This window comes from Dendroctonus ponderosae, unplaced genomic scaffold, assembly GCF_020466585.1.
Source record: "Dendroctonus ponderosae isolate FM_Combo_2020 unplaced genomic scaffold, Dpon_F_20191213v2 Dpon_F_20191213_5, whole genome shotgun sequence".
NCBI lineage: Eukaryota > Metazoa > Arthropoda > Insecta > Coleoptera > Curculionidae > Dendroctonus > Dendroctonus ponderosae.
Genome location: NW_026018715.1, coordinates 15,327,184 through 15,342,510, shown reverse-complemented (window position 1 = coordinate 15,342,510; position 15,327 = coordinate 15,327,184). Strand labels below are relative to the sequence as shown.

Here is a 15,327-nt window from a genome sequence, read left to right as displayed (position 1 = left end):
TTAAAGCAGCAACAACGCTACACATAAAAACTGATGATGGTGGAAAAATACACCGAAACGTATTTTGATTAATAAATAGAGACAATAAATGACTGAAAGCCAGGAATAGATTTGATTTTGAATTGAAACACAGTCAGGAAAGTATATACAATAAATTTCAAACAAATATTTAAAAAATATATTGCTTAAATATCTGATTTAAATGTCAAATATATATAAAAGAAATATTTCTTAAATATATAAAAATCTGTGGCGTCAACCTATATTAAATATTGCAAAAAAATATTACTGTAAGGTTGATCCGCACTCTTACCTGCAGAATCTGATCAGCCGCCTTGGTGAGCTCATCCAGAATGCTCACATCAAACTCCTTGCCGCTGGAGGGCTTGGGGTACTTCAAAGGCTTGCCCGCCCCTTTCAAGTTCTCGTAAATAGGGGGCGGCTTCTTCTCCTGCTCAGGCGTAGGCCTTCTAGGCTTCTGATGGTTCTGAAGCAGATCCGGCTTCTTCACAGCGTCTCTGGCTGCGCTCACACCCACACCAAAGTAGGTCATCTCGGACTGTTTGGGCTGTCTGAGCACCATCTGATCGGGCACCTTGTGGTTCGCTACGTTCCTAAACTCGCTGCTGCGACTATTGTTAATTGAGCAATCTTCGGTCCGGTTCTCAGAAGGGATCAGTTCTTTCGGTTCAGTCGTGGCAAACAGCGTCGATTTTCTTAAAACTACTGGCGAGTACTTGCTGTGATTGGTCGGGATGCTGTACTTGTTATAGGTGGGGCCGGCCTTAGCGGGTGGTTCCATTGGACGAGTTGGGTTGGTGTTATCTGGAAGGTTTTTGGGCGGAATTAGGACGGTCGTTCTGCAGAACTTCTCCAGGCAATTTTGTGCAATGGGTAATTAAAAGGAAATAATTCGTCAGGAGGAAGCTTGCGCCTTGAACTGGGGTTTTTTGGTCTGGGTAACTCAGGAATTTTTTAAGAGTTGGCGCAGTGCCGCGCAAAGCGCTTGGTGCGGGTGCTTGGGACTTTTTTGAGCAATTTTTTGCTTGTGCATCATGCTCTTCTAAGGCTCGTTTCTTAAGAATTGTTTGACACCCGAATGACAACCCGATCAATTGAGAGAAGAGCTTTTAGTTGACGTGTTGTGCAAAAATTGTTAATTAAATTCAATTTTGTTTGTTTATAATATCGTTGCGCATATTATTACCATGTTTTTATTTAAGTGAAATTTATTCAAACTATAATGTATATTATTTTAATTATTTTTTTAAAATTCTTTCATCATTAGAAATCTTAAACTGATTTTTGGTAGACATTTTAAATCGGAAATAATTTATTCTATCGATATCTTAAATAACTCGGTAAGTATACAGTAATATCTTTCTAATTTTCCCTCTCTCCTGAAATCTGGCAACAATGTATTCCAAGGGGGCTACAATTAGCCGCTCCTGGCGGGACACGCCCAGACCGGGAGTGGCAACATAGCTACTTCATCGCTGTGACAGCAGACGGCGCGACGGTACTTCCGGGCAACAACACACAACATCCGTGGCGTTGCCAGGGGAGATGGATTATTAGTGATTTGATGGCGACGGTGCGAGGCGTTCATTTAAATTATTGAATTTTGCATCGATTGTATTCTTCCTTAAATTTAACCCTAACAAAGTATTTAGAAAACTCGTCATCCTCATCGCTCTGAAAATGTTTTCAGTTTCCTAAAAAATTCCGGATTTCCCCGTTTTAGACCAAACAGTTTCTAGCAATCGTGTGCAAGAGCAAAATGTTGATGGATTTTGTGTTAAACGTTAAAATCCCGGTATCGGTTCTAACTCATTAACTCAAAGTGCGGCTCAACTCAACACAGTGTCACCCAGGCCTAGAGGTGTTTCAAGCCCGACTTTTCACGAAACAAGTCACGAGCTTCTTCCTGATACTCCAAGTTCACCGTTCATTTTTTCACAGGTAAGAATGTTCACCCAGATGCGAAAGTCCCTTATTCTAGACTTGATTTGTACGCGGTTACGCGACTATAGTGTACCTTTGATATCTTTAGCATTAGTGAGATCAAATTTCGACTTGGCTTCTTTAAAGCTACTGCGGCCCGCTTCTGCCAGGTTCTTGAACGCCCTCATCCTGCTCCAGCTACCCGACACCACGCTACTGGCGTCGCTCTCTAAACTAGTCAGTTCTTTGTCGCTTACGCGGCTCAGCAACCGTTGCACCTCTTTGTCCGCGTCGCTGTCCCCATCGTCGCTGGCCACGTCCTCGTACAGTTTCCTCAAAGCCTTGCAGAAGAACGGTATCATTGTGAGAAGCAACGTTAGGCGCGTTCGGCCATCGACATTCAGTCGACTAAACTGGTTCGATTGAATGTCGATGCCCAAAAACTATCCATGTAGTACCTCCAACTGCTGCGGGATCTTATTGGGCTCCGCTTTGCGGTCCTTGAGCGTGTTGAGCACCAGGGGCGTGGACTTAAAACTATGCTGCAAGTGGTGAGATCGTTTGAATTTGGTGAAAGTGAATGTTTTGTCGGAGGTGGGCGGCGAAGGCGACAGATCGATGGTGATCTTGGTGGTGGTGGTCGTGTTGTTATTCAACTGTCTGGTCGTCGTCATTTTCGAGCACACCGTGTGCTTCGAGATCGAGTCTTCTCGGCCTATTCGCACCACCAATCCCCTGTTCAGGATCTGCTTGGAGTCTGGAAGATTTCCGATTCGGTTCTTATCAGCTTTACGGCAACAAGCAGCTAATGCGTCTACTGGGCTTGGGTAGTTTGCCCTATGGTTAATGCTACTCTACTGAAGAGATCAAGAACATGTCATGCACAAAGAGAAGAAAGGTACACTACGGATGCTTTATACAAGGCTATTTTCACGTGTTCATCCAGTGAACATTTAGTGCGTATTTTATTTTTCCAAGTTGACTGGTTTGATGGGCTCCAGATTGGCAGAATTTAACCACGCCATTCTTTCATTTTACCCACTCAAATTCCTTGTTTCTGCTGGAAAATGCTCCCTTCCACCGAAACAATGAAAAATCATCCCGAAATTTCTAGTTTTTCTAAATTTTAAAATCGCATGCTGATGGCAGCAACCAAGTGACTGGATGGGGATTTTCCGATGGAACTCAGGAGAACTTTCTTAATGGATGGCTGGTATTCGCTGGTGGATATCAAGCCAGGTTGCAAAGAAATCAACTGTGAAAGATTGAAGAGCAGAAATGGCCGAACGACTGAAAATTGGTCAAAGTTCAAAAAATCATATCGGAAGCAGCAACCAACTGAGTGGAACGAAATTTCCCACGTGTATTAAGAAAACCCTTGTTAATTGACTGGTAAAATCCGTTTGTGGATGTTGAGCCTGATTGTGGAGAAATCGACTTTCAAAGAGTGAGGTGCAGAAACGACTAAACAACTGAAAATTTGTCGAAGATCAAAAAGCCATTTTGAAGGCAGTAACCAAGGGAGTGTAACCACATTCCTAGAATGTGTTCAAGAAGGCCTTCTTAAGAGATCCCTGAAATCGGCTGGTCGAAATGTAGCGTGGTTGTGAAGAAAAACACTCCCAAAGGGTAAGCTGTCAAAATGGCAAAAAGTCACTAAATTCGTCAAAGTTCAAAAAATCATATCGGAAGCACTGACAAAGCGAGTGCAATGAAATTTCCCCTGTGTTTTAAGGAAAACGTTCTTAATGGACTGGTGAAAACCGTTTGTCTGTGTGGAGCCTGATTGTGAAGAAATTGACTTTGAAAAGTTGAGATGCATAAATAGCCGAATTGTCGAAGATAAAAAAATCATATTAAAGAGAGTTAGCAAGGCAAAATAACCACATTACTCGAATATGTCAAAGAAAACGTCCTTTATGGATTCTGAGGATCGGCTGGAAGATATCTGGCCTGCTTATGAAGGAAAGTCCGCTCAAAAAGTAAGCATCAAAAATGCCAGCAAGACAGAAAATTCCTCAAATTTCAAAAATTCATATCGGAAGCAGTGATGATCCGAGCGCAACGCGGCTTTTCTGATATATTAATGAAAACCTTCTTAATTGAATGGTGAAAACCGTTTGTCGAGGTTGGGCCTACTTTGGAAGAAATCGCCTGTGAAAGGTGGAGGTGCAGGCATGGCCAAACGCCTGGAAACTCGTCGAAGGCAAAAAAATCATGTTGCGGGCAGTAACCAATGCAATGCAACAAACTACCAGAGCACATTAAAGGAGACCTTTTTTACATATTGGTGGAAGCAGCTGGCAGATATCCAACCCACTTTTTTAGATACTAATTTTAAAACTTCTGGCGCAGAAATAGTTATAACCGCCCCACTCTCCCACTTAAACTCATAATGCAGTGCCCGTGACGCACTATTTCCTCATCTATAAGCCTGTTTTCCCGAAAAATCTGTTTCATGGTCGTACATAAACAGCTCGAAGAGTTGCAGGGTTGCTGCAAAGCGGGTGCGGTGGAATCAGAGCAATAAAGCACCCGATTACTCATGGTTTTCTGCTATAAACGAATCTTCAGTTTAAATCTATACTCTAAACTCGTGCTGGAATTATCTGTTACAAAGAGCTAAGCAAGAATTTGCCTCTTAAACATGTAAGTGTAACAGTGAATGTAGTACCACTTTGGGTACCGGCGTTGAGCGTAACTGTTTAAAACTTAGGCGACCATAATTGCCTAGACCTTGGCGATCTAATCTGGTAATGCGATAATTAAAACAAGAGACACTACCGGGTACCAACTGTAACGTGAATGTGATGGAGTAAACGCGGTCATTGTACGACCATTTAAACGCCGCATCGATTACTGGGTTTACTTCGGCCAAGTTGAACCGGATTTATCGAATCAACTTTGTCCAGAGCGCAGTATTGGATTGGTTTTGCGCGAAATCTAGGTTTCCAGAACACTTCATATGATTGTGATTATTTCATATCATCTGCTACTCTCTAGTAGTCTACTTCACAAATTGCCCCGCTCCCAAACCAACCCGAAACCCGAAGCCCCAGCCATTGTTAAGAACTACCTAAGTATTACACACCTTCCTCTATTATTTACTTAATAGCAGACATGCAATTGAAATAATTAGATAGTAATCGGGTAATAGAAAACCGAGTAAAAAATCACGTTACAGCAGACAGAAAAATCACCTTGACCGATATTGAGCAAAATAATTGTTTCCTTTTGTGAGGTTACGGTGCTTTTCGCTGATAATATGGTTTTAGAGTTGAGGAGTTTCTGATGCATGTAAATAGTCAAAGGTGGATCTCCAGAAGGCTAACGAAACTGTCCTAATGACCTTCCAAGGCACCTGAAAGTTTCTTGCTCCTATTTCTTTAGAGGTTAAGGTTTTTTAATAAACTTCAATAGGCAAAGGGAGGTCTTGAGAAGGGCTAACGAAAAGGTCTTAATGAGTCATTGGACATTTCCAACTGTTCCGAGATATGGACAGTTTGATCCTTCGACAGCCTCTAAAATGTTTGCTTCTGCCTCAGTAGAGACAGAGACGGAACACTTGGTCAATTTTCAAGTTGTTTGCTACTGAACTCTACCTTAGCGCCCGAAAAAAGGTCCCCACATTTTTTTTAGGTCTTAAAGCCCTTGTTCCATTCATCCGTTTGTACGAAAGTGTTTCTATTGGTTGGAGATCTGTCAATTCGTACGACGACGGACGAATTGACAGATGATACAATGGTACGAAAGTATTTCTGTTGGTTGGAGATCTGTCAATTCGTACGACGACGGACGAATTGACAGATGATACGATTGTTCGAAAGTGTTTCTATTGGTTGGAGATCTGTCAATTCGTACGACGACGGACAAATTGACAGCTGATACGATGGTACGAAAGTGTTTCTATTGGTTGGAGATCTGTCAATTCGTCCTCCGTTCGTAAGACGGCGGACGAATTGACAGATCTCCAACCAATAGAAACACTTTCGTACCATCGTATAAACGGATGCATGGGACACGAGCTTTAGTGTGTGCTTTGGACATTTGCTTTCATTAATGCTTCCGCCAATCTTAGGACTTTCCATGCTCCTTACGAAAGAGCAACACCTTAGAAACGTAAAATCACTATTTTCTATTGGCCAGAAGGATGCCCCGATTAGTCGCCCATTGATTGTGGTTGGGCCTCGATTTAACCAATTGCCCACAAACTGTTACATCAGAAGGAAAAGGGTCTGGGTGAAAAGGTTGATTCGCTTCAAATAGACGCCCACTGAACACGAACATATACTGATAATCCGTGAAAATAAAATTTGAATTTTGAATTCGAGAAAACCTTCCTTCCCAGGGAGTTGCTAAAGCAACTCCATCTGATTTGGTGATAAAATAGGCGATGTTTTTGGCGATAAAATAGCAAGAAAACTATAGAAAGCTTGAGAAAAAGTGATTTCCGAAGCAAGTTCTACAAAGCTGGGTTAGTTAGCGCCTCCTCCATCAGTCCCCTAATCGAAGCCTACTCACCCTTCGATAGGTTCTCCATTCGTGGCCACGTGGATTGGTCGCTCTGCACAACAGTGGCTTGCCCATCGCCGAAGTTCACCTTAGTCGAGTACCCCCGGCTTTCCTGGATATCGTCGACGAGGGGCACGCGGTCCGCCACTGACCAGGAGGAGCGGCGATTGTCTTTAGCGGCCGGCAGCATTCGGACGTGGGCAAAACTGTCCGAGTACCGATTTTCGTTGTCGGATAAATAGTCGGTTTTCTTCGTTGTCGGACGCAGGTTTCTGAGCAATTTCTGGAACTCTGGCAGGTCTGGCGTCGGCTCGTGTACGGTGCTGTGGACAGTGACTGTCGATCTCCAGATGGGCGCATTTGGTTCCTGTGGAACGTGCCGCAACTTCACTCCCCAGCCCTCTGGGTCTTCCAGCTGGCCCAGATGGTACGGCCTGGGCTTCACCGGCTTGTTCTTCAAGATCCCCTTCAGATTATCGTTGTCGGCCATCAAGTCTTTTCTCTCTTCGTCCGTGTACTCCGTATGGTAGTCGCTGCTGGTGTTCACCGTGACCACGCTAAACGCTGAAGGTGTCTTTTCCGGCTCATCGGGGAGGCCGAACATGGTTTTCTCGTAGGAGGTGTCGCCGAAGTGAAGCACTGGAAGGCCGTTCTTGTTGAAGTCCTCCGGGTAGTCACTGGTGGGGCCGGAGTTTCTGCGCCTCCTCCGGAAGTTTTGGGTGGGCGGAGGTTTCTCGTCTGTTTCCACGATGTTGACTTTGCCGCTTTCGGCGGCAAAGTGCACCTCGGTTTTGCAGAACTCCACTTTCTTCCCGCGTCTTCCGTTGGTTGCGTTCTCGTCCTCGGGGAGTTGCAGTGGCTCCGCCACTGCTCTACTCCCCTCCTTCTCCGGCTGGTCGTTCCACGACAAGTCCACCACGTTGTTGTTCTTCACTATGGGTATGGTGATGGTTGTGGACTTGATTTCGTTGCTCTTCCAGCTGGTTTGCCTCCAGGCCTTCCCCAGCTCAGCGCCCCTGTCCTCTTGGTTGAAGATGCTCGTCATCTTTCTGACTTTTCCGTAGCTCGCCCCATTGGCTTGGCACGCTTCCGGCTCGGTTTCGCTGCCTGAATTGATGGCGGTGGGGACTACCATTATTTCGCTCGATCTGCAAATGCCGCTGTCCGTGCTGGACTCCACCAGGTTCTTGCCTTTCAGCATGGAGGACGCCTCTTCTGAGCCATGGACCTTCTCGAAGCCGTACGATTTTCTCCGGTTGTACCAGTCTTCGCTTTTGTGGCTGCCGGTGCCGTTGGTGAGTTTGGAGCGCGACTCCAAGCTGCCGGTTCCGATCACGGATTTGTTGCTGTGGAGCGCCTTCTCCATGCCGTAAATGTAGGACTTTACGGTGGTTTGATTGTCGTTCAGGTCCTCGCTCACTATGCCATCGTCGCTGTCCTCCAGCTTGGTGTAGGGGGAGCTGGTGTGGCGCAGCCTGCCCTTGACTGCCTGAAGGGACTCCACAGTCACAAACGACTCTCGCTTCTGCTTGTGCTTCGCCAGCCACTCCTCATCCAGATTGTCGTCGGTGGAGCTTCGCTCCAGCGAGCTGGCGCTGGATATTGACTGGATGATGTTGTCCAGCGCGTTCAGGTCTGTCGATATGGAGTTGTTCCTTAGAGCGGTGGTCAAGCGCCGCCCCTTCTCCAGCTCGTCCCTCAGTTTCTTCACGTTCACTGTGGCATTCTCGGGCAGCTGGGCTGTGGGCGCCTTTTGCGCCGCGGGAATCTGCAGGCTGCGCCGCACCTTCGAGTTCCTCCTCCAGCTCTGCAGCTGCTCCAGATCCTCCAGATCCTCCACGCTCTTCACACTCGACTCCGCCTCGGGCACCTGATGAACATCCTCACTGCTGTTGCTTTTAGTTCGGGCGAGGTTCGAATGCGCGTTCAGATCACTGCTCGAATTCGTAACACTGCTTTCGATTTCTGTTATTTCCACGCCACTCACACTCCCGTCCGCACTGCCGCGTGGCGATGTTGATGGCGATTTTCGCCCGAACGCGTTCCGCACTGCCGATTCGTGGATATGGTGGCACAGTCTGGACACTCGATGCAAATTGGTGGCGGCTGTGAAGTGGGCGCTTCTCAGCTGGCTGTGGAGGTCATTGGCGGGGTTCCGCTGAGGTCTGGAGGGGGGGCGGCGGTTCGCGCTACGCCCCACTGAGGCCTTGGATTTTTCCGACGTGAGGTCCAAAGGGTTGAGCGGCAGCTGAAAGTGAAGTACTTTTTTATTGATTTCGAACTTTACCCGCCACTGCCTACCACTCTTGTGTTCAAACCAGAGAGCGAGTCGATTTAATAAATATTTCCCCACACATCAGGTAGTTGTTGGCGAATAAATATCATTAGCAGGTAAATGAGCCGATTTTCTATAATAAAGCGGCGATCGGGGGAATTGGTCCGTGAGCGTGCAGGCCAAAGTAATTCGACTCGAAATTAAAATAGCAGCCAGAAAAAGTCTCAGTCACACTCTAATAAACTCAGTTATTGTTTGGCAAAGCCATAGATATTATTGACCCCTTATTGGACTCCTTTTTTAATAGCGATGAATAATGCATTTCGACACGGAATCGATCGCCCGATATCCACTTTTCAGCTCGCCGACCAATCGCGTCGCTACTTTCAGCTACAGCAGAATAAGTCGGAAGACACGAAGATCGAAACCAGAATTGTGTGTGTCATTGCGGGTTAATGTTACTCATTCTATTGTACTCTTCTTTTTAGCGAACAACCACCTTTCTTGCGAAGCAATTTTCAAAAATTTGGTCCTTCGCACCGGATTTTGTTCATAGATCTAGGCGATTATTAGGTGATGACTTTGACCTCGCAATTTTTCCCATTAAAAGTAAACGCTATCAACACTTTTAGGCACTTTTTCGAAAGTAGTCAGTGTCTCAGACTGTGAAGGCTTTCACGGCCGGTCAAGGCACATTTAGAAATGTTTTCTTGAAGCCGCGGTCCATGAAAATTTCTTCCTGACGTTTCGTCCACAACTGCAACTGCATCGCGCTCAAAAGCGATGAGGCCTTTGATAATGTCCACCGCAGTTGTGGACGAAACGTCAGGAAGAAATTCCCTTGGACCACGGCTTCAAAGCCCGAAAAACATTTCTACATGTGAGTCAGTGTCTATCTGCCTCCTTTCAATGGAAGTTAATCGCATTTTGGTCCTTCGCATCGGATTTGGTCTAGATCAGGCTTTTCCTTTCAGTCGAAACACCCCATAAAAGCTTTTGACTTGAAGAAATTACAGATACAGACTGTCCCAAATTCATGAAAAGCTTTACTGCACCTCACCTGTAAATTTTCGAATCCCTTGATGGACGACTCCGTGCCCTTTCCGGACCATCGGCTGCTGCTCACCGTCTTCGTTTTAACTACTTGGAGGTGGGCGCCTGCCGCCCTGCTTTGGAACACCTCCAATTGCCTGCTGGCTTGAGCTTGCAGGGAACCATCGGCGCCTGTTCGCGCCCTCGAATCTACTACCTGAAACAACCGAAAAAACACTCTAAAACCAGCAATTTGAGTGAAACCCTATATGGGCGTTGATCGTTAGCATCTTGCATTCGAAAATGACTAAACATTCGTTAATACAACATTCAAAGAAAGCAATTTTCCGACTGGGTGACAGGTAAAAACACGTTTCCCTTGCTCCATCATCAGGCATTCGGTGAAAAATCAGTTGCCTCGCTCCGCAACCGTATAGTGAGTGATTGTAGTTTACGGTGCCAACTTGACCCTTTTAACGCGCCACGGTACCGGTACGACTTGATTAGATTGCGCGTAGATCCGTGTCATCCTGCTAACGAGCTGCCGGTCAATTGAATTTCACACCAGAACAGTTGGAACAACCCAAAAACGGCCGAATGAGGCAAATCGGGTTTGACAGTACTGACCTGTGAGCGAGTACTGGGCGAATCGCGAGCGACACTTCCTAAGACCGCAAAACCGCCAACAGTACAACTGGTGCGGGTTCCTTTCGAAACGGGTTCGAGTCGCGGCAGTACTGACTGAATCGAAAAGTACTGCCGGCGGCCGCTGGCTACGTTGTTGCACTACGAATTGCAGCAGGAGACAATGTCGTGACGTAAGGAACGGTGGGAAGGATATCCTGCAGTATCTACGCGAACCACTTGAAGGACTGAATCATCCGATTTCGGGTTCCTTCGGTGCTCCGAGGGTCCTCCCAATCAATGTTTTCTTTTAGTAAAGTTTCAATTCTTCTTCAAACTCCTGCTGCTTCCTGAAGGCTCTTCTTGAAGAGGAATCTCCTCCTCTCGCCTGGAACGGGGACTTACAACCCTTACAATACAAACGGGACACTTTCAATTTAAAAAACAGTAATAAGAGGCTGTTTTTTTGTAAACTAAACTCACGTTTCCCATTTCGTAATCAATTAGAAACAGAAAAGGTGTCTTGATTTTTTTTTTATTACGCCTCGTTTTCGAGTAAAAAATCACAGTCATTCGGGTTGCCAAATGCCCAAAACATGGGAGCATTTTAACTAAAAAAAGGCAAAATCTCTTGATTTTTCTCAAACGTTAAATCAGTTTCGGATTGTGTCATCAATTAGGAACACAAAAGGTCTCTTGACATTTTTTTGTGCAACCCGCCGTTTTTGAGTGAAAAATTCACAGTCGAACACAATACTATATATAATATACATCACAGCAAATACTTTGATTCGAGTGGATAACATAAATCAGATTTTTCCAGTCAATAACGCAGTTGGCATCGGATTTCTCTCTCGCACACACAGGCMTCTATAGGAGAGGTAAKCSRGCCGGTGGCTGCYACGTTCCAAACTGAYACCTTCGCGGCTTAAAAYTTCKGGATTTTYAGRGAGGYACWTTTTGAAAAAAAAATGTTTAGAGCGAGGTCGTTTCCAAATACTTTTTAYAATATTGARCAAAAGTCTTTTTTGTGCRACYSGCCGTTTTTGAGTGAAAAAATCACAGTCGMACCGTTGCAATGTTCGAGTTGCCAAACAATTCATGAGATTTAATTAAGCCAGTTTATCGCTAAAATACTTTTTGGTCTCGACGTTTCGCCAGCAGGCTTGATTATCATCTTCAGAAGGCGCATAGTGAAAGTTCGCACAGCAAATACTTTGATTCGAGTGTATAACATAAATCGGATTTTGCCAGTCAATAACGCAGTTGGCATCGGATTTCTCTCTCGCACGCACAGGCATCTATAGGAGAGGTAAGCCGGCCGGTGGCTGCTACGTTCCAAAGTGATACCTTGGCGGCTTAAAATTTCTGAATTTTCAGGAGGCACATTTGGAAAAAAATGTTTAGAGCGAGGTCGTTTTCAAATATTTTCTGTAATATTGAACAAAAGTCGAAGCTAAAGATTCATAGAAATTGTTGACAATTTGACGATTTTTTGGTTTTTTGAGTGCGTCGTCGATAGGAACTTTGCATAAGAAGGAAACACACATCTGGAAATGATTGCCACGCGTGCTGGTGAAACGTCGGGACCAAATCCGACGCTCTAATAACGTCAATTCCTCCCATTTAGAATCCAAACAGTTTAGAAAGACCTGAAATGGTGCCACACTTGGATTTTCGTTTAAATCTGCAAATAAACAACCTTTTGCCAGTGTTGATTCTTCGAGTACCATAAGAAGGATCGAATGTGAAACGATTGCTGCTTTATTGGCAGAAGAGCAAACATTGGCGTTGTAAAATTTCCATATAAATTCAACAGAGCTTATGCAAAAGAAACTGCAAAAAAGTTCGGCGAAGCGAACCCTCGATGAGTTTGGTATGGGATGCATGCGGTTACGCCCCTACCCACAAGATGAAATTACCACTTTTATTCTTAATCGTCGCATCGGGCCCATAAATCAAGTCCCACATTTGTCTTCTCGCGAAAAATTGCAATTTATGAGCTAATTAAAAGCCGGATTATTTACGGCAAGCCCGCGGATTTTAAAATGTAATTTAGATGTTATCGGGCGATGAAAGGCCGCCTCGTACGGGATTAAATGATTGTTTTCCGGATTTTTCTTAATTGGGGTGTGATTGGTTGGGAAACCGTATACCCGACCAATGCGATGATGAAGTGGCTGCGCCCAAACCAACTGGACCTAAACTGATCGGCTAATTATTGCCACCAACTTAGTGTCGATTTAGATGGCGAATTATTGCATTTCCTTTACCACCATATGGTCTTCTTCATGTTGGAAAGTGACGAGGGCGTCCCGTCGCCCACCAACCTTGTTCTTGTGCTTCATAAAAATGTTCAATTCTCTAGGGACGGGCTCTAAATTGAAACGAACCCATTTACATAACAAAGTCATGTCTGTTTCATAACTTTGAGTTGCAGTTGCTTTATGCTCGAGCCAACATAAAACCTTCCCGAAAGAGTGAGGCTTTCGTGGCCATGACTTGGAACTGAAGAGTTTGCCCCCTGACGTTTCGCAAGCGCGACTGGCTTACATCTTCAGAGTGTAATCTCAACTTCGCAGATGAGTTTGATTACATTTTACCGTTTTGCGCTTTACAGCGCGAGTAAAACCCAATTTGCAATTATTAATTGAGCGGTCGACTTTCGAATGCCTTGACACTTAAAACCGAGTCTTAATAAATAAATTCGGTTTCATGCAGCCGAATTGCGAGTGTGGATATGAAATGTGTGAACCGAAAGCCGCAAAGTTGTGACTTCATTTTACTACTGGTTTTAAAAGTGCGGTCGGCCATGATCTAGATCAGTTCCTTTAATTGTGTTTCTTTCCGTCACGACTGCACTTTAATAAAAGTGACATTTGGACAACGCGGCCATTGATTGTACCCATTCTCTAGACCATTATAAGAGGTCATATGTTAATATATTGCGGGAGATAAGACAAGGGCGGATCCAGGGAGGGGGGTCATGGGGGTCATGACCTCCCCTCCATTCAATTCTCCATCCAACGGTACCAAAACGAATTCTCTGGCACGAATGGTTCTTGAGAAACTGCGAATAAAGGCCATTTAGTTATCTCTGGAATGATGTAAAAACGAGCCTTCTTGCTCATTTTGCTTCCGAGAAACATGAAATTTTGCAATAATCTTGCGCCTACCCTTGCACAAAACGACGATCATTTTTCTAATTTCATAGACAACAGAAGACTATATTTTTTCTACATAACCCCTTCTGACTTTAAAACTGGATCCGCCCCTGAGATAAGAACTCACAAATCAACCTCCCATTGGGAGTTGAACAGAAGCTTTCAGAAACGTGGCGAATGCTCTTCAAAAATCCTCAATAAAATCCAGAGGGGTTAAATCGGGTGAACGTGCCGGCGTACTCACGTTGAACGGCGCTAGATGCTGATGAAAGTCTGGAAATGTCTTAGAAACGCAAAAAATCTAGAAGAACTAGATCGATTTGCAATCATTTAGACAAATAAGGGGCCTCGCGTCAACGTGAATAAACATCCTTGTCGATAGAATGAAAAAATTGGTTCCAACTGCAAACGGACTATAAAGCGAGTTCTCAGGGCCCAGAACAAGAAAACACAGCAAATGCAATGTCATCTGTTATGTAAAGCGAAGAACAACACGAGCGTTGGGAAGCAGATGATTTTCAATTTATTTCTTCCCCCAGGCACAGCGAACGCCTTGACCTGAAGACATTAACCTTTTCAACATTGATGACGCGCTTGGAAATTGCAGTTGAATCTTAGGGTTGATGACCAAAGCCATCAACATCACTGTCTTTTCCTTTGGGGACTCAGTTGTTTAACTAAATGCCAATACAGACAGACATTCACAAGAGTCGTCAACTATACGATACCATTGTTTGAATCTTCTGTACGAACAAACTCTTTGGACGATTAAAAATTCCATATGCTACCAGGTTGTCAGTCGACAATTGACTACTGGCTTTCAATGGATTAGTTTTACCGGTTCACAGGCCGATCAGGACAAATCTCAATTAAGTTTCGGCTTCTTATTGATTTATTATCGACCGTTCATACTGGGATACAGAGGCGTCTTTTCAGCGCCTTTCGAAAAATCGAGGATAAGAGAGTTATTTACCGACGTTTCGGTAGCACGCACGTCAATCATTTCCAGGGGTGTGTTTCCGATGTGGTCCTATCGGCAGTCCAAAGTCGAAAATGGGAAATTCCGCAGCAATTTCTACAATTTTTTCGAATTTTACGTCGCTCGAAACCCCGAAATGTTTAGCTGCGGATGTGTCAATTTCGAACGTAGCACACACTGGGCATCTTACCCCTCTAATAGATTCCCATGTGTGTGAGTGAGAGAACCGAGGCCACCTGCGTTACTGAATGAAAAATCAGATTTATTTCATTCATTCGAATGAAAGTTTCTGCTACGCAAACTCTCACTGTGCGTCTTCTGAAGATGTTAATCGTGCTGCTAGCGAAACGTCAGGACTATAGCCCGAAAGTCGCCCATTCCAAGGCATTTTTGCTAAAAACATGCCATTAAACTGCATTGGATGGTTAACAAATTGGTATGACCCCTTAGCTGAACGTATAATTGAACTTTCCTACTAATTATCGACTTTCCAGCTTTCCTCAAACCACCGTTAGTAATCATCAAACCAATCCAGGTTACAAGCCGTTCGTTACCAATTAAAGGTTTATCACCTTCGGCTAGTTAAAAACTGTAATTAACGTCCTGTTTGCTACAAGTCGATGTTATGAATAATTAGACACATTTTTTATAGCAGAATAATCTTCTTTCTTCACGCCCGAGAGATCGCTCACTTTATACGCGGATTAGATGGAACGACTAATTGAAACAGTAACTTTATTCAGTCGTTTTTCACTTTTATGAAGCGAAAGGCATCGTTGGATAGAGAATTGAATGGG

General features: G+C 44.6%; 2 protein-coding genes and 1 long non-coding RNA gene across 4 annotated transcripts in view; 1 reads left to right on the top strand and 2 right to left on the bottom strand.

Annotated features, from left to right (window-relative positions):
* Positions 1-15,327, bottom strand: part of LOC109539117 (argininosuccinate lyase) — a gene marked incomplete at its 3' end in the record, with an annotated part of 55,201 nt that overhangs the window by 12,845 nt on the left and 27,029 nt on the right.
* Positions 1-15,327, bottom strand: part of LOC109543249 — a 43,128-nt gene that overhangs the window by 5,795 nt on the left and 22,006 nt on the right. Inside the window, exons 4-8 of the mRNA XM_048666879.1 lie at positions 9,792-9,980; positions 6,466-8,704; positions 2,403-2,701; positions 2,039-2,285; positions 314-825 (exon numbers count right to left, since the gene is read on the bottom strand). Coding sequence (XP_048522836.1) covers positions 314-825; positions 2,039-2,285; positions 2,403-2,701; positions 6,466-8,704; positions 9,792-9,980 — 3,486 coding nt within the window. The remainder of the gene's footprint in view (positions 1-313; positions 826-2,038; positions 2,286-2,402; positions 2,702-6,465; positions 8,705-9,791; positions 9,981-15,327) is intronic.
* LOC125504624 lies at positions 1,358-14,361 on the top strand. 2 transcript variants are annotated; one of them, XR_007281607.1, is made up of 2 exons: positions 1,358-1,962; positions 14,091-14,361. It is a non-coding gene; the product is annotated as an uncharacterized LOC125504624 (long non-coding RNA). The 2 variants fall into 2 exon arrangements; XR_007281608.1 differs by lacking the exon at positions 14,091-14,361 and adding an exon at positions 12,828-13,072.